General features: G+C 34.7%; 1 protein-coding gene across 2 annotated transcripts in view; it reads right to left on the bottom strand.

Moving 5' to 3' along the window:
- The window catches only part of TUSC3 (tumor suppressor candidate 3), a 149,615-nt gene that overhangs the window by 91,214 nt on the left and 37,709 nt on the right, over positions 1-20,692 (bottom strand). For both annotated transcript variants that reach the window (XM_033105008.1, XM_033105009.1), the window contains exon 2: positions 17,737-17,906. In XM_033105008.1, the coding sequence (XP_032960899.1) occupies positions 17,737-17,906 (170 nt within the window). The remainder of the gene's footprint in view (positions 1-17,736; positions 17,907-20,692) is intronic.

Genomic DNA, 20,692 nt, shown 5'->3' with positions numbered 1-20,692 from the left:
CATAAGATTTCAACTTCTCTGTATAAACACCAAGGTGAGTGACTGCTGGATAATATGGCAAGAGTATGTGTAGTTTCGTTTAAGAAACTGTACAGCCCAACGAGGCTGTACCATTCTGCATTCCCACAAGCAATGTGTGAGAGTTCCTGTTGCTTCACGTCCTTGTCAGCATTTGGTATTGTCAGTGTTTTGGATCTGGTCTACTAATAGGTGGGTAGTGGCATCTCATTGTTATTTTAATTTACATTTCCCTGATGACTTAAGATGTGAAGCATCTTTTATATGCTGATTTACCATCTGTTTATCTTCTTAGGTGAGGTGTCTGTTAAGGTCTCTGGCCTATTTTTTTTTTTTTTACTTGGGTTATTTGTGTTATTGTTGAGTTTAAACAGTTCTTTGTAAATTTTGGATAATAGTTCTTTATCAAAGGTGCCTTTTGCAAATATTTTCTCCCAGTCTATGGCTTGTTTTCTAATTCTCTTGATATTGTCTTATGCAGAGCATACAGTTTTCTCATTTCAATGAAGTCCAGCTTATCAATTATTTCTTTCATAGATTGTGTCTTTGGTGTTTTTTTCTAAAAAGATATCATCATGCCCAAGGTCATTTAGGTTTTCTTCTATCTTCTAGGAGTTTTATAGTTTTGCATTTTACATTTAGGTTTATGATCCATTTTAATTTTTGTGAAGGATGTAAGGTCTGTGTCTAGATTCCTTTTTTTCTGCATGTGGATGTCTAGTTGTTCCAGCATCATTTATTGAAGACACTACCTTTGCTCCATTGTGTTGCCTTTGCTCCTTTGTCAAATATATGGAAGTCTATTTCTGGGCTCTCTGTTCTGTTCTATTGATCTAGTCATCTGTTCTTTCACCAATGCCACACTGTTTTGATTACTGTAGCTTTATAGTAAGTCTTGGAGTTAAGTAGGGCCAATTCCCCAACTTTGTTCGTCTTCAATACTGTGTTCGCTATTCTGGATCTTTTGTCTCTCTGTATCAACTTCAGAATCAGTTTGTCAGTATTCACAAAAACGACTTGCTGGAATTTTGATTGGGAGTACACTGAATCTAGTGATCAAGGAGATCAAGTTGGGAAGAACTGACATCTTGACAATATTGAGTCTTCCTATCTATGAGCATGGAATATCATATCTCTCCATTTCAGTTCTTTAATTTCATTCATCAGTTCTGTAATTTTTTTTCTCATACAGATTTTTCATACATTTTGCTAGTTATACTTCAATATTTCATTCTTGGAAGTGACAATATAAATGGTAGTGTGATTTTACATTGAATTTCATGTGTTTGTTGTTATATAGAAAAGCAACTGACTTGTATACTATAACCTTGTATCATGTAACCTTGCTATAATTGCTCATTAGTGCACGGAGATTTGTTGTTGATTTTTTCGGATTTTCAAATAGACGATCATGAAATCTGCAAAGAGAGTTTCATGTCTTTCTTCTCAATTTGTATACATTTGATTTCCTTTTTAAAAGGTTTTTATTTGATTTTCACTTATTCCTTCTTTGGTGCTCTTTCTTTCTTTATGTAGATCCAAAATTTCTGACCTACATATTTTCCTTCTCTGTAAAGGACTTCTTTTAACATTTCTTGCAAGGCAGCTGTGTTGACAAATGCCCTCAATTTTTGTTTGTCTGAGAAAGTCTATTTCTCCTTTACTTGTGAAGGAAAACTTTACAAGGTGCAGAATTTCTTTTTCTCTCAACACTTTAAATATATCACTCTACTCTCTTCTTGCTTGCATGATTTTTGAGAACTCAGATTTCATTCTTATCTTGTTCCTCTACATGTGGTGTATTTTATTTATTTATTTATTTTCTTTTTCCTCTGCTTCTTTTTGTTTTTTAGTTTCTGTAGCTAAGGTATAGTGTTTTGTTTTGTTTATTTGTTTGGAGATTTATTCTTCTTGGTGTCTTCTGAGGTGGTTTGGTGCCTGAAATTAGTTTGGAGAAATCTGTCATTATTGTTTCAAATATTTATTCTGTTCCTTTTTTCTGCTGCTGCTATTCCCATCACACATGAATTAAGCCTTTTGTAGTTGTCCCACAACCCTTGGATATTTTTGTTTTCAGTCTTTGTTCTCTTTGCTTTTTAATTTTCAAGAAGTCTATTAATACATCCTCTAGTTCAGAGATTATTTCCTCAGCCATGTCCAGTCTACTGGTAAGTTCATCAAAGACATTCTTCATTTATGTTACAGTGTTTTTTCACTCTAGCATTTCATTTTGGCTCTTAGAATTTCCATCGCTCTGCTTACATTGCCCATCTGTTCTTGACTGCTGTCTACTTTATCCATCAGAGCCCTTAGCATGTTAATCATAGTTATTTGAAATTCCTGTTCTGATAATTCCAACATCCCTGAATATGATTCTAATGCTTGCTTTGTCTCTTCAAACTGAGTTTTTTGCCTTTTGATATGTCTTGTAATTTTTTCTTGATAACCAGACATGATATACGGGGGAAAAAGGGACTGCCATAAATAGGCCGTTAGTAATGTAGCAGTGAGATGTTGGCAAAGGAGAAATGGTCTACAGTCCTGTTATTAGGTCTTGTTTTCTGGAGAGCCTGTGCTTCTGGACTGTGAATTTCACAATTGTTTCTCAGTTTTGTTTTGTTTGTTTGTTTCCTCCTCCTTGTGGAACAAGATGGCTGGAGTATGCTGGAGTTGGGTATTTCCTTTCCGCCACATGGAACACTCGAGGCAGGTGGAGTTGGATATTTTCCTTTGCCAGTCAGTTAGGCCTTGATAATAATACCCCAGCCTGTTCGGGATCGGTTAACTAGTTTCCCCGGAGGGTAAACCTTATTAAAAACAGTGCTCTTGTGTATTTCAAAATGGTTCCTTTCCCCTCCATGTGCTGGAAGCCCAAGGGATTTTTATCTGATATTTACTATGGGAATCTGGTCAAGCTCCTGGAGGTGAATCTTACAATATTGTAGGAGCTCTTCATGACTGGGTCCCCTTAAGTTTTTAACTCTAAGAATTGTCCACACTGAGCTTCCAGGAATTTATCAATTACAGTTCAGGTTTTCCTACCCCAGCACTGGTTCCCACACAGGTTTCTGCTCATGTGTCTTCTCCTCTGGTAAATTGTGACTCCCTGTATTCACCTTCTTTTCCAAATTGGACCTCTTATAAATCCAGGAAGAGTTGATTTTTCAGCCTGTTTAACATTTTACTTGTTGCAAGGATGAAGTGGCAACTTCTACACAAGTTCAATACACACAGGATTGGAAACTGAAAGTGGATTACTTTTAAAATACAAATCCCTGAACACATACAAGTTAAATCAGTCCCTTCTAAGCATGGGTTCTGGGACTATATATTATAACCAACTTTCCAAGTATATTTTACACATGCAGAAGTATGAAAATAGCTGAAATAAATGAATACTGGAAAAAAAATGGAAAGTCTTCTCAGATTAAGTAATTTCATCTAATTCTATAGTACTCCACCCCCCCAAAGTTAAACATATTAGTCTAAGTTCAGAAAGAAAAAAGAAAAAAACTGTACAAAATTAAAATAATTTGTGTAAAATACAACAAATATAAAAATAATCAGACTTCCAAATAATGTAATACCACTCTTATTATTACATTTTGGCTAGGTAGAAAGTATTTATATAGCATTTGAAATCTGAAAATCTGGACTTGTATACTGGCAGTGAACTTCATATTGTATAAAATTGGGAAAGTCACATATACTTTCTGTTTATCTTTCCCTTTGTTGCATGACAATACTAGTAATTGCTCTCTCACTGAGGTTAAAAACCTGAGGTATATATCAAAGTATTTATACTTTGGTTTGGAAAGGGTTATGCAAATATCAATGTGTTTAGCATCTAGCATGAAATCCATTGACTGTTTGCATTTTCAAATCTCATTTCTAGCTATTTCCCCTCTTACTCTGTAACAGGCCCCAAATCATTTTTACTTCCCTCGATAAACTAGGCTTACTCTTGAAATTTGATTTATGTGCTCTTTCTTCCTCCTCTTCAACACTGCTGTCTATAGACACAGATCACACACACCACACAACACATATGACACAGTTGGCTCACACACATTACAGAGACATGTCCAGGGTATTGAAGCAGATATAAATGCCTCATGAATTCCTAATCGTCCTGCAGATTTTATTACCTCAATTATCACTTTCCCAAATAAGTCTTTTTTTGGACATCCAGGGTCCTCTCATAGATCTCTGCTTTTCTTTCATGGTGTGTATGAGTTAAGTAATTGTAAGTTAACTGAGTAATGTAACTACTGTCCAGACTTCAACTAGACTCGGAAATCAATTAGAGTTGCCACCAGGTCAGTTTATTCTCATTATCTCCCTAGTATCCAGCACAATATCTATACATAGTGACTGTTCAATAAATAGTGGTTCAAAAAATAAATGTTAGGATCAAAATAATATTGTATCATCACAGTAGTACCCAATTCCATGGCAAAAGGCCACAGAATTATAAAATAAAGATTCTGTTTGCCACTAGTTCCAGATAAGATTTTTAAGGGAAAAACAAAACAATAAACCCTATTCTACAGACCTGAAAAAAATGAGAATTTAAATAAAAAACTGAAATGAATAATAAGTATATAACTTGTTGCCAAGAATATTAAGAAACACTTCAGAATTATTAATAGGTTCTATGTTGGGGGTCCCCAGTACCAACCCTAAGTTCGGTGATTCATTGAAATAACTCACAGGAATTAGCATACAGTCATACTCGTATTCATTACAGTGAAAGGTTAAGATTTATTATAGTGAAAGGACGCAAAGCAAAATCAGCACAGGAAAAAGGTACCTGGAAAAGTCTGAAGGAACTAGATGCAAGCTTCCACCGGTGATTCCCAGTGGAGTCACACAAGACTCACTTAATTCCTTCAGCAATGAGTTGTGACAACACTTGTAGAGTGACATCTACCACCAAAAATCAAAGATTTGATGTCCAAGATTTGTCCCGGGGGCTGGTCACGTTGACACTCTGTCTAGCACATGCCAAAATTCTAGATTCTCAGAAGAAAAGTTTTAAGTGTTCAACATAAACCCCATTGCCTAGAGTTTAGGAACAGTAAACCACTCTTATCAGTTACACAATTGTGAGAACATTCCGAAAATCCAAGTTCCCACATACCTGCAGCCCCAACTGGAGCGCAGGCCTTTCTGAGGACAGTGGTCTCAGGTCGGCCATGTTAACTAGCTTCATTACAGCCACCATCATCTGATAAATGAAATGAGCAATTCATGTTCTTTACTGATGTTCTTTACTGACAAAGACAATGATGTACCACAAAGAAGGAATACATCGGAACCTCTTTACTTGACAACGTGTTTAATTTTTTGAATTCATTCCTATGAGCCCAAGCCTCCTATTCAAGTGAAACTATTTAGGAACTAGACTCTGGAACTATGATAAACACTACAACTTAATATGTTAAATGACTATATTATAAAATCATGGAAATCAAGGACAAATGCTTTAAAATAACATGAATGTTATAATTTATGACATGTATTTTATGTATAATACTTTTCGCTTTCAAGATAAAATGTAGAAACTTTCATCTTTAGTTTGAATGCTTGATAGTAATTATCAAGACTATACGTTTAAAAGCAATGATATTGTTTCAGTGGTAATCGTTATAAAGCAGTTTTAGAGAAATAAACTGCTACTTTATAGCCTATTTACTTCTGAACTGTGTAATAAGAAATCTTTCAGTGTATTTTTCTTCCATATGTAGTATTCTCATTCATTTCATTCAATAAAATCCTAGTAACTACAGAGATTGCAAAGCGCTGGATTGCATGTGATCTAGCATAGACTCATCATCATCATCATATTAACATAATAGTTTTTTTTCAAAGAACTTTCTACCTTATGGTCAGACTCCAAATTTCTTTTGTAAGATTAAAACTCTACCTGAAAAATTACTGGATTCCTATAGGATAAGGACAACCAACTAATAGTTTCTAAAAACTATGCAGATCTACCCAAAGAACAAACAAAATTATTCATGGCTATAGCATAACTAGGATAAAAAGAATACTATAGAAGGCAAAGGTATATAAAAGTGGAATAATTAACATCTGAAACCTCAGAAACCTATGCAAGAACAAGAAGTGAGGTGAAAACTGCAAAAGAAAAGAGGAGAAGAGAAATCCTGGCAGAGGTAGAACACAAGGGGGAAAAAAATCACTCCTAGGGAAAAAAAAAAGATCTCAGCTGAACTGGAAAATATTGAGAATAACAGTAGATAAGAACAGTGGCTGCTAGCCAGTATATATAAATGAAGGGGCTTGGAAGTACATGGGAACAAACATGGCAGTCTTAAGAATGCATCACTTTGTGGAGCGTGGGAGAGAACTTAAGAAGAGGCAGACAGGCAGGCCTTGGAAGCCTGGTGATTCACTGGAAGGGGAGAAGGTCATCATGGAAAGTGCAGGACCTATGGGAACATAAAATTGTCTCTGAATCAAAAGACCCTACAGGAAGGGAGGGAGGGAGGAAGTCTTTGTGCTCAACCTATTCCACTTTATAAACAGAAAAGGGTACTTAAAAACCTACTAGGCTACTTAAAAGTCTAACCCATCACCTCCACATATAAACTACTGTTTCTGGTCAGTAACAAAAAAAGAAATTTAAAGAAGACCAAATAACCAGCAGTATCCATTACAAAGAAGAAAATCAAAAGTAAGAATCAAAATTCTCCAACTGATAAAAAATGTCCCTAAAAACCAACCATGAAGGGAAAAAAAAAAAAACACACACACACAATAGTCCAACTTGAATTAAGTATCATTAAACAAGCATATGAAGACAAAAAAAAAAAAATCTCAAGTAGGAAATTAAAAAAACTCAAAATAGAAGTGAATGAAAAACAGGAAGATATATGTGAGAGTTGACCACACTCGGGAAACCAATAAAAAGGAAAAAACAAAACAAGCGAAACACAGAATCCCTGCAGAAATGTACACTGCACTACAAAGTACTCAAAGAACAGAGCTGCCTGAAAAATGTAATAAAGGAATGTAAACAAGAGAATAAAAACAAAATAAAGGTTAAAAAGGAAAAAGGCATGATAGATATAAAAGATGGACAAGAAAGATTAAACGCATGGAGAACTGGAGTTCCTGAAATAGAAAAATAAAACAATGAAACAGAACTGATGTTTTAAATTACATACCAATGAAACTTTCTGGAAATAAAAGAAGACCTATATCTATATGTCAAAAGGGCTCACTGTGTACCTGGAGATGGTGACCCCACATAATCAACTCTGAGACACAGTGTAGTAGTACTAGACTTCAATGAAAAAAAAAATTAAAATATACATTGGCTCTCTAGGCAAAAAGACAAATCACATGCAAAGTAAGAAAACTAGGTTTGCATCAATTTCTCAACAGCACCAAATAAAATTTGTTGGAACTACGTGAGCCTACACAAACTACTTAATGTCTCCAGCAGTGGAAGACTGCTATCTCTTCAGCCTCCATCACCAAAATGGAGGCCCAATACCTTATTGGGCTCTTTACATATTGAAGTAAGTGTATCCGCTACAGGAACATTCTGTCATTTATACAGATTAACTCACAAATCAGAGTCCTCTGAATAGGGACCAATCCAACATGTTGCATCGGATATGTCCAGGAATCCGTGCCATATTACCTTCCTTTGGGGACACACAAACCTAATGAACCCTTCAAATTATTTGTGACTGATAATATTGCTGATTGGAACCTATGGGAGGGGAGCATGAATTGTCCTCCATTTATCAGTACTCACTTGATTTTGGGACACGCCACCTGCCTGACATAGCTGCCAAGTATAAATAAATGCCTATAGCCCTATTTTGGAGTTGGTCAGTTTGGACCCAATGACTAATAAGGTGAGAGGGATCTAATAGGCCTTGCTTGTTAACTGGAAATGATATATTCAGGAGTGCAGCTGACCTGGCCAATCAGCCTATCAGTCTTACATCATAAAAGAGGCAGTACCATTTTTTTTTTTTTTTTGGTGGGAGGAGAGGGGAGCACCTTATCCCCTATCAGTACCCAAAGCAAAGCCAACGCCTCAGTGTAGTCCTTAAGTCATAGAGATTACCCTAAATATCTACTCCTAGGCCCCTGATGGTGTGTGATGGGCTGCTGTGGCTGTTCAGCCTCAGAGACAGCTATGTAACATCAAAGCAGATGTACTGTTCTGCTCAGGGGGCAGAGCTCAAGGCAGTCCTCAGAGTTCTGAACAAGATTCTGCCTGGTAAACATTCTACTACAGTTTTACTGACTTTTGCCAATGGCCTAAACAGAGTCTGCCACATGGAAGACTATAGACTGGCAGGTTAAAGACACACCTCTTTGAGGACGCTGCTCTTTTGTGAAACAAATTATGCCTGCCAAATGGTCATTAATAGGTGACTAATGTGGATGTCAATAGTGAAGATCCATCATCTGATGAGACCGACTGGATTCAAGTTGCTGATGGAGCCTGCGCTACCCAGACACCACCACTGCTACCTGACTTCATTATTGGAACAGACATGGCAAGTGATCCACTGTCATGAACTGAGTACAATTTCATGCAGAAGCTACAATGCGTACAGGACTTGGGACTCTTACTAAACTTGGCCTGTTTACTTTGTAGAGCAAGAGGCCACATTGGTCAGGGGACTGTCCCTATCCATTTTTAGCAAACTGACTATACTACGCCTGTGACCTCTTCTCAGGACTACTACTGGCACCTTACCACCGTCAACACCTTTTTAGATTATGACGTCACTGTTAATGGGTAAAGTATAAAGTAGGCTTAGAATATCTTATTGAGCCAGAAAGCAAAGACTAATGGAGGCATGTCATGACAGAGGAGTTGATTTCCACTGGTCAAGTTTAGGACAACTTGAAAAATGAAGAAAAATAATCACAGTAATGGATTAGTGAATAAAACAAGAATCTTTAAGTTGAGATACCATATCTATAAAGGAGAGCTTTCCCTACCTCATTTTTACCTTTTGAGTATCTGAACTAATTAATGTAGAAGGAATGATAGAATTTTTAAAAATCGGCACTTTACAATCACCAATGCAAAATCAAATTCAGGTAAATATCAATAGATGCTCTAATCACTGGGTAAAAAGGTACTGAGAAACAGGATAGTCATGATCTCAAAGTATCCCCCTCCTGAACCATTCACCTCCCCCAATTACTTAATATAAGGGAAAAAAGACATGCTTAAACATAGAAAATGTGATGATCATCACACTAATCAGGTGCTCGATTTCATCATTTATAGTCGAACAACCTAACATATGTGCCCTCCTGAGATGATGCAATAAATACACAAATAATTGCCAGAGTACTCCTGCAATAAATAATTTAATTAATTAATCAATCAATCGATCATGAGGAAACAATCAAATATTCAGATCATGGGGCATCAAGGCAATTGGCCTGGATTCTGTTTTTGAAAAGGAAGCCAACGTTAAAAGTGAGGGGATTACAAGAAACGCAAGAGGCATAATAATCAAATACAATATATGTCCTTTAACAAGATCCCAAGTAGGGTGGAAAGGCTATAAAAGACATTTCGGAGAAAAATGTAAAATTTAAACATGCACAGTACAATAAGATTATATCACTGAATTAATGTCAATACACTTAAAAGTGATAATGGTATTTTGATTGCGTAAGAATTTCCCTTTCTTAAAAGATGCATACTGAAGTATTTAGCAGTGATATTTCATGTTTACGTACATTTGCTTATATATAACTCATTTTTGACATATACTTAAAAGAGCAAAATCAACTGTGGCAAAAATGTTAATAATGAAACTTGGTAAAGGGTAGACTGTATACTTGTACTACTGTTTCAGTTGTCTATAGTTGGAAATTAAAAAGATGGAGGACTAAAGCTGGAATCTACATATAAATAATATAAAAAATAAAAAGAGCTCAGAGACTGCTACAATGTAACACAGATAATGAAAAGTCATTGAAAACAATGAAAGAGTTAGGGTTATCCAATCTGAGGAAGACACCTAGAAAGAAATTTAATACAGTGAAGTTACATCATATGCCTTCAACTTAAAAATAATTAAACTAGATGAAACTCAGTAATAAGTCTAGAACATCCTTTATATTAAAATGGTCATGGATTCAGTCAAGCCTGAAACAGTTCTCCTGTTATTAGCTAACTAGGCAAAAACTGTGTGCGTTTCAGAAGAGTTTGACAAAGACGTGAAATACTTTGTTCATGTAGCCAGGCATATTGGGGTGACAATAGTTAAGGCCATAGAGAATTATTATCTAAGGCATAGAAGATATTATAAGGGCTATAGTCCCAAAACCGTTTACAAAGCACTTATAAGATCATTAAGTGATGTACAATGGCAATTTTACCTATACATGATTTTCACTTTATGTACTCACTTCAGAATCTAATCTCATAAGAGATAGGACTTCACTTTAATGAAACAAAAGGCTGATGAGCTCTTTTCCACATGTTTTTGGCCAGCTATCTCCAACTCGCCAGTCCCTGTTGTGAGATGCTACTGTGAATAAAAGCTTTTCATGATTTAATGAGTTTAAGAAATGCTGACTTATGGATCCTAGCCCTAAAAGATTAATAATCTTAATTGGAAAGGCAAAAGCAAAATGCAAATTACAGTTCACAGGGTAAAGGCAATGATGAATGTGTACACTTAAGGGAAGCATTAAACTCTATTAGCTCTGGAGTCACAAATCCCAACCCTGACAGCTATTAGCTGTGTGACTTTGGATAAATTATATAATTTCTCAGCTTTGATGTTCTCATCTATAAAATGGATTTTTACAGACTTACCCTTTATAGTAATGGGAATGACATAAGCTTTTATATAGAGTATATCATGTGTGTGTGTGTGTGTGTGTATATATATATATATATACACACACATACATATACACACACACACACACACACACACACACACACATAAATACAGTATACACGGATGACAAAGGACTCCCAAATTTACACATAGTAAATAATAATTTTATTTAGGAGGAAGGATGTTAGCCAGTTAACAACTAATATATCAATGTAATAATTTATTCACCCTCCTTTTCAAAATATCTTTGTAATTACTATTTTTTTCATTTATTTTAAGTCTAACAATATATTAATCTCCAAGATATTACCATACCTGAATCCTACTTGATTCTACATGTACATTTTTTTTTATTTTACTTCACCAGGATTTTTTTCCCTTATATCTATTGATCCATAGTAATAACCTCACAAGAGGATATTTTGCTTTTAGAATTTTTAGTGACTTCTGTAAGAGATGAGTAACTTTGTGGTAGCATACATCTAAAAGATATAGAAATTATGAGTAATGTTCCCTTTAGTACAATTTGATAAAGGAAGTTGGAGTTAACACTTAGGGGAGGTGAGAATTATATTGAGTTGTCTTAATTAAGAACTTTATTTGGCCCAGGAGTTTGATGCTAACACTGAAGAAGGTGAGAATTGAATTCTGAAATTTGTGAATAAACTGTGTGAAGGAAGAGCAGAATGATTTGATAAGAGGGCTTCCAAGGAAGCCAATAGTTCATTCACCAGCCTAAAAGCAACTAGAGAATCTAAGTAAGTTAACTGTAGGAGAAAACATCCCTTTTTCTTAAAGAAAAGCATAAGGCAGAAAGTCTCAGAGAGTACTAAGATTTTACAAGTATAGCTATGAAGTTTTCAATGACTATAAATGATTATAAAAATTACAGGAGTATTATAAAAATGGTCCAAAATTAGATTGACACAGAAGAACCGGAATTTAATTCATGTTAAAAAAAAAAAAAAAGATGGCTGCTTACTATAGGGTGCCTTTCTCAATGAATCCACTACTCCCTTTGAGGCTGAACTGAGAATACAAGAATAGAATTTGAATAAACTTTTCTTCACACACCTTCTTTACCTTTTCATCTTAGTTGTCTCCTTGAGATCTCAGTTACCCACTCTGTGATATCCTGAGTCACAGTTAGGACTCTCTTGACTCTGTAACAGTAGACCTCAGAACACTGCTCGACCACAATTATTTACAGATACTCATTTGAAATTTATATAAAATAAAATTATCATTCTCATCTAACAAACTCCAAGGCATTCCATGGAGCTCTTAATTTTCTTCCTCGCCAATTCCATTGTCATCCTAAGTAATTTCAACAAATATGATTATAATCTAGACACTACCACAGCATGGTAGTTCCTCAAGCTTCTTCTCTACAACATCAACAATCATCTATACTGTACTTCAGTAAATTATTTAAATAACCCCTTTATGACAACTTCCTAATTTTCAACCCTATCCTAGTTTTACACAAAACCTGTCCTTCATCCTCATGAAAATGTAGCTTAATTACATATCACACGTAGTATAGCAGCTGCTCCTGGCTTCCTTTGACCACCAATCCGACTTTGAACCCATAGTTACACATTTCAAATATACTTTCACTAACACTCTCGAATCATTTGCCTAATCCACTGCACACCATACACCAAACATGTTAATTTCTCAGGAGGGTGTGCTTGCTCCTAAATTGATGAATATTGGGGAAGAAAATCATTTAATTCTACAGGTTCTTCCCTAAGAAGTTGGGTATTCTAGTTTCAAAAGGGTCTTCAAAGCTATATGGTTATCCAATTAGTTAAGCATCCCAATTCCCATTGCTTCACAATGAAAATAAATAAAAAACTATGAATCATAAACCTGCTTCTTACCTTCCCTTTCTCTATATTGCTGGCATGCTAGAATTACCTAGATCACATTTTTGTAAATGTCACTGCTGTGGCCCCATCCCAAAACAATTAAATCAGAATGCCTGGGTACAAGAAACATGTAGTATCTGCCTTACATTTTTAATTCGCCTCTAACGCTTCACCTCTTCTTTCTCACCTCTCTAACAACCTTTCTCCTACCCTGATCCATAAATTATCTTAACTTTTTCTAATAACTTCAATCTTTTTCTCTTATGAATCTAAAAACTATCCTAAAATTTAAAAGTTTATTACATAATAGGCTACAATAAACAAACAGATAAAGGTCATTTTGAGCTAGGTGTCATTAAGAAACTTCAGAGTCCATATTTAACAATTCATTTAACAACAATGCATTAAGTAAAATATTACCTGAAGGATTTATCATTTGACAGTATGTTGTGGCTAACATTATCAGAATACATACAATTATATGTAACTGAAATACAATTATATGTTAACTGTGAAATAAATACTTCAATAATAAAGTATTTCTAGATTATAGCTGCCAAAAATATAATGAATATATTTTTTTGAATAGTAGTGAATATAGGAAATCAATATATTCAGTTTTTAATACTAAACAAATGATTTCCCTAAAATATATATGGTATTGTAGCATGCCAAAGACAGTTTGTATTTTTAGTGGAAACTGAACTCTTACACCAAAATGCCAATTAAGGTGGTATTTTTGTCTGCAGAAGGCTTCAGAGCCTCCATTAATTAAGGTATATATACACTATCTGTAAGTGCTAGCCCAATTCTGGCAACAACATTAACACTCACTTGGGTACTGGTCCTCAAATTTGATAGAAGAGCAACTCAGAATCATCTGACATGTATTTTTCAAAATATTTTTGTTCACCATCTTCTCTACCCATTTTTAGTCATGCCCCAATATACACACATTATTAGGTTGTGATAGATCCTTCTTGAAAATTTCAGAACAATGAAATTAAATACATTTTCTGCAAGCTAGTATGAGCAAAACTGTTTTGTTTTTCTTTTTTATTGACCCATGTATGTTACTAATAACTTCAGTTTCCACTAAAGTTCAAAATGACTTAGAAATTTAAATAAAGTCTACAAATGAATAGACTTGTACAATGCAAAGAGTTTGGATGTGGAGTCACCACACAAAAAGCGTTTGCTTTTATGTCTCCAAAACTGTTTCTGATTAGTTCATTCATTTATTCTTTTCTTTAGATTCCACATATAAGTGAGATCATATGGTATTTGTCTTTCTCTGTCTGACTTATTTCACTTAACATAATGTTCTCTAGGTCCATCCATGTTGTTGAAAATGGTAAGATTTCTTTCTTCTTTATGGCTGTGTAATACTCCATTGTATAAATGTACCACAGTTTCTTAATCCAGTCGTCTACCAATGGGCATTTCAGTTGTTTCCATGTCTTGGCTATTGTGTAAAACTGAGGGTTGCTAGATGGGGGGGGGGGAGTAAGGAGGAATGTGAGGGGATTAGAAAACAGTCGGTAACCACCAGATGGCCACGGGGTTTTGAAAATTAATTAGGGGAACGTAATCAATAATGTTGTAAAGATTTTGTAGGGTATCCGATGGACACTTGTCTCATTAGGGAGACCACCTCAGGGATGCTGTAGATGCCTGATCACTGCACTGTACACCTGAAGCTGAAGCTGAACAATAATGAATGTTAACTACAAGTTTATATATATGTGTGTATGTATATACATACATATGTGTGTGTATATATATGTGTATGTGTATGTATATGTATATACTTACAAGAAGCGGAGTACAGCATTAGGAATAGAGACAGTGGAAATGTAATGGCTGTGTGTGATGTCAGAGGGATAGTGGATGGGGGGAGGGGGTTCACACAGAATGAGGGATATAAATGATAAACGTCTAAATATTACTTTGTCTTGGGCACCTGAAACTAATAATAATAATAATAAAAGTGTTTGCTTTTGAAAAGAAAACATAGTGAAGTGGTCAAACAAGAAGAAATATAGATAACCTGAGCTGACCTTAGCAATTGAGGAAATGGAATATAAAATCTAAAGTTTCCTGAAAAAGAAATATCCAGGCCCAAAGGGTTTTACTGGAGAATTCTATTAAACATTTAAAGAAGTAGTAACATAACCTTGAAAATTGTATATTTTTACACAATCTATTCCAGAAAATAAACAAAGAGGGAACATTTCCCAACTCACTTTACGAGGCCAATTTTACCCTGATGCCCAAACTAGACAAAATAGTATTTAAAAAATGACATAAAAAAATTATACAAATTAACATGAACTCAGATGCAAAATTTTTCAACAAAATATCAGCAAATAGAATCTGGTAATACATAAGAAGAACATACCACAATTAAGTGAGATTTATTCCAAAATATAAGACTTGCTCAATATTTGAAAATCAGTGTAATCCACCATATCAACAGGCTAAAGAAGCAAAATCATATCAATTGATACCAATAAAAACATGAAAAAAATCTAACACCCATTCAGGATAAAAACTCTCAGCAAACTAGGAATAAAGAAGAATTTCCTCCTAATCATCAGAGAAATGCAAATTAAAACCACAATGAGGTATCACCTCACACCTGTCAGAATGGTCATCACTTTCATTTGTTTGTCTTGTTCTTTAGTTGTTTTCAGTTTTATATACCACATATCAGTGACATCACATGATTCTCGACTTTTTTGTTTGACTTACTTCGCATTGCATAATAATCTCAAGATACATCCATGTTGTCACAAATGGCTCTATTTCATTTTTTTTCTTATGGCAGAATAGTATTCTCATAGACACAGACAATAGGTTAGTGGTTACCAGAGAGTACGGAGGAAAGGGGGTGGTAGATGAGGGTAAAAGGGATCAAATATATGATGATGGAAAGAGAACTTACTCTGGGTGGTAAATCCACAATGTGATATATAGATGATGTGTTACAGAATTGTACACCTAAAACCTACGTAACTTTACTAACAATTATCACCCCAATAAACTTTAATTTAAAATAAAATATGGTCATCATCAATAAATCAATAAACAAGTGTTGGCGAGGATGTGGAGAAAATGGAACCCTCGTGCACTGTTGGTGGGATCGTAAACTAGTACAGCCACTATGAAAAATAGTATGGAGTTTCCTCAGAAAATTAAAAATAGAACTACCTTATGACCCAGCAATTCCAATTCTGGGTATTTATCCAAAGAAATCCAAAACATTAATTTGAAAAGATATACGCATCCCTATGTTCACTGCAGCATTATTTACACTAGCCAAGGTCTGGAAGTGATTAAATGCCCATCAATAGACAACTGAACAAAGATGTGGTACATATATACAATGAAATATTAATTCCATAAAAAATATTATATCTGACAAAGGACTAGTATCTAAAAATATATAAAAATTCTCTCAAAACTCAGGAAAAGAGAAAATCCAATTAGAAATGAGCAAAAGACATGAACGGATATTTTCACCAAAGAGGATATACAGATGACAAATAATCACATAAAACAATCAATGTTCAACAAGACAAATAAGCACATAAAAAGATGTTCAACACCATCAGCCATTAGGGAAATGCAAAATATAACCACAATGAGATGGTACCCCATACTTATCAAAAGGCTAACATAAATTAGTGGCAACATCAAATGCTGAAGAGGGTATGAAAAAACTAGATCACTTATAAACTGCTGGTGGGAATGCAGTATGATACAACCACTCTGGAAAACATTTTGGTAGTTTCTTACAAAGCTAAACATGCAACCACCATACAACACAGGTATTACACTCGCTGCCATTTATCCCAGAGAAATTAAAAGTTCACATAAAAACTTGTATAAGAATATTCTTAATGGCTGTATTTGTAATAGCCCAAAACTAGAAATAACCCAGATGTCCTTTAACAAATGGATGGTTAAACAACCACACACAGTCCACCCATTCCATGGAATATTACACAGCAATCAAAAGTACTGACTATTGATAAATGCAACAAATGCAACAACTAGAATGGATTTAGGGGAATTACGAAAAGAAAGACAAACCCAAAAAGTCACACACTCTATGGTACCATTTACATAAAATTTACATTTTGAAATGACAAAATTACAGAAATGAAGAGCAAACTCTGGAGGTGGGAGTGGAATGGACGTGTGAGCGTGGCTATAAAGGGTCACAGGAGGGGTTCTTATGGTGATGAAACTGTTCTGGATCTTGACTCTATCAATACCAACAACAGCTGATGATACTGTACTATAGCTTTGCAAGGTGTCACCCCTGTAGGACAATAGGTAAAAGGCATATGAACTGTCTGTATTATTGCTTACAATAAGACATGGACCTACAAATATCTCAAAAGGTTCAATTAAAAAACAGTATTTGTTGCATTATGTGTTATATTTGTACTTGTACAGAATTTTCTTTAGTATATTCCTACTGAAAAATATTTCATTCATCTCAAATTGTTTACTTCTGTTTAACAGGAAGCAGGTTCTAATCATTGAAGGTATTGAAAAGTAAATGGGCTTCTCTAGTAAATGTGCTCCCTCTATCAAACTTGTTAAAATACAGTATGTGTAAGGGGGGGCTTCTTCATTGGCCACAAGATATAATTAGATGATCTACAAGGCAATATTGGCACCAAATTCTATCTTATATTTACTTTTATATGAGATACAAAGATAAATCTTTTCTTGTGATTATATGTGGAAATGGTCAATAAATATTTTACATAATAAAAGATTAGCCTATTTAAGTCATTTTCTAGAGTACAATAATTTCAGCTTACTTTTAAATACACACAGTTATATTTGACTACTACATTGAACTGTTTAATTCTATTAAATATATTTATCTTAAATAAAATAAATATATAAGCATGGACTAATAGATTTTTAAAACATTTAAATGCACAAATTACCTGCACACAGAACACTGCCGCTGAGGCTGAAGAGCTGTGAACATAACAATCATAGAATAGTTTCGAGGTGGTGCCTTGATAAATTTTCGGAATTTATCTCCATTCATTCGGAAGATTGAACGCCTGGAACTCCATTCCATCAGCTGTTCTACTTTTTCAGCTAAAAGATTCTGCAATTAAACATAGGAAATTAAATTTACACACGATTAAAATCCTTCAGTTTGTATTTCATATAAACAGGATTATGTAAGATTATATTTTAGCCAACATTAATTTCTGTTAAAAGTCTTTGTTTTGGTTAATATATTCATTGTTAATTGACCATATAGGCATAAAATATTTCATTTTATTTTTCCTAATGGTCTTAAATAAAGCAGATATCAAAGGTAAAATAGACTTCTACAGAAATAGGGAATAGACACACTTTTCCCTAATTCACCCACTAAAAACTTTGATCACTATTTAAAAAAAAAAAAAGCTTAAGAAAGAAGGCTTGGAACAGTGAAAACAAAAAGGAAAACGAGCTATGGACCTCAGAACCTGAAGAATGACATGAGGGTGAGTTCCCTGGGTTTTCTTTTTGCCTCATCTATCCCACACTGGTTGCTGGAGAAGTCCACAATCCAAGAATGCCAAAGGATATAAAAAAAAAAAAAAAAAAGGAAAAAGAAAAAAGCCCCAAGAAACAGATGCTCTCTCTACCAAAAGGACAAGAAAGCAGCAACCTAGTAAGACAAAAAAAACTGCTCTTCTCTAGCCAAATGCCACAACAAAAAAAAAAAAAAAAAAAAAAAAAAAAACAACACTGCAGCCCCACCACCACCCTCACTAGCAAAGGCGGAATGGGGAGCCTAACTAGACCTTAAATTTCCCTCTAGGCTTCAACATATAACAACATGGAGGAATCTCATAAATACAAAGCTGAGTAAAAGAAACTTACACAGGGTACTGTATGGTTCCATTTATATTGTCAAAAACAGGAAAACATCATCTGTGTTTAAAATCAGGATAGGAGTAGGTAGAGGGGACAGTGGGGAGGCACAGTGACTGGGGACAATCCAAATGGAGCTGGGGTGCTAGAAACATTCTGTTCTGGGGAAAGGAGGTGACTGTGGGAGGAAGTAACTCTCTGCATAGAATACTCTTAGTCTTTAGAGCATTCATTTTACCTGAAAAAGTCTGAGAAGTGAAAAGTCCATGGTGGTGTATTCCTGTAAGAAAACAGATCCCCTGTCCTTGGGAAACCGGGCAAGTACGAGTGGTTAGGGGAGAAAGACTTGAAGTGTGCCTTTTAACCAAGTTTTACACTACAGCATAAGGAGAAATGTAATCTATTTCCCTTCCTCTCAAGTAAAAAGTGACAGTGGCTCCCTGTGAACCTCTCATAGAGACTGGACATGTATTCAAGAAGGGGAGAATGCAGAATGATGCAGCCACTACGGAAAACAGTACGGAGGTTCCCCCAAAATTAAAAATGTGATTCAGCAATCCCACTTCTGGGTATATATCCAAAAGAATTAAAATCAGAATCTCGAAGAGATATCTACACTCCTATGTTCACTGAAGCATTATTCACAATAGGCTAGATTTGGAAACAACCCAAATGTCCACTGACAGATGAACAGATAAAGCAAATGTGGGGTGTGTGTGTGTGTGTGTAAATATTAGTAGATAAACACACACACACACAAAATGGACTATTATTCAGTCTTCAAAGAGAAAGAAATCCTGCCATTTGTGACAATATAGATGAACACAGAGAACATTATGCTAAGTGAAATAAGCCAGTCACAAAAGCACAAATACTACATGATTCCACTTATACGATGTATTTAAAATCAAAGAAACAGAAAACAGAACAGTGGTTGCCAGGAGCTGGGGGAAGCGGAATGGGGAATCGTTGCTCAGTGGGTGTAAAGCTTCAGTTACACACGATGTATAAGTTCTAGAGATTTCCTATAGAATATAGTATTTATAGTTAACAATACAGTATTGTGCATTTTAAAATATGTTAGGAGAACTGATCCCATGTTAAATGTTCCTACTACAAAACACACAAACAAGAACACAAGACAATTTTTTAAACTGACGAATGTGTTTTTAGTACTTTGTGGTGATGGTATCACAGGTGTGTGTATATGTCAGTCATCAAGATACATACATTAAATAGGTTTGATTTTTTTCATATGTTAATTATAACCAAATAAAGCTAAAAAAGAGAGAAAGAAACAGAGAAGGGAAGGTAGGCATCTTACACTCAGTTAAGGTAAAAGACTTGTTGAAGTACTCTGTACCTACCTAAGGAAGAAAAAAGGTATACTGAAAAAAATGGAAGAGATTTTGTCTCTTCTAAACTATCCTATTTTTGCTTATAGGGTGAATCAGGAGAGAATGACAATAGGAATAGTAATGTTTTTAAAGCACATATTTGATTATATCTTGTAAATTATTTGTTTAAAAGTTTTAACTTACTATATGAAAAATGTCAATTCTTTAAGACATGAAAAAAAATCCACGTTCTGTAATTACAATGAATAAAACAAATGGTGTCATTTAAGAAGTGAAGTCCCCCTCCTATCCTCTTTAGTATCCCAATTTCTTGATTATTCACACAAATTTCTTTCCTACTTTGATTGTTCAAACCAGACTAGAACATCAGCAAAATCCACCAAAAATTTTCCCTATGAGCTTTAAGTACCAAACAACTTTTAATATTTTCTTCCAAAACATAAGCATAGGGGGTGATGGAAGCATTCTGTCTCATGACTGCGGTGACAGAGCCACAAGTATGCTTTTGCCAAAATGCATAGACATATGCAACACAAAAATGAATTTTATTTTATGCATTTTTTAAAAAACAATGAAGATGGGGAAAGGAGGTCCCAAAATGAAATACAAACTTTAACAAATGAACCTGACTGCATTACAAATTAATAACATACACATAATTTTGGAA

Source organism: Rhinolophus ferrumequinum, chromosome 4 (assembly GCF_004115265.2).
Source record: "Rhinolophus ferrumequinum isolate MPI-CBG mRhiFer1 chromosome 4, mRhiFer1_v1.p, whole genome shotgun sequence".
NCBI lineage: Eukaryota > Metazoa > Chordata > Mammalia > Chiroptera > Rhinolophidae > Rhinolophus > Rhinolophus ferrumequinum.
Note: the sequence above shows the minus strand (reverse complement) of the source record. Positions and strands in the feature narration are given on the sequence as shown.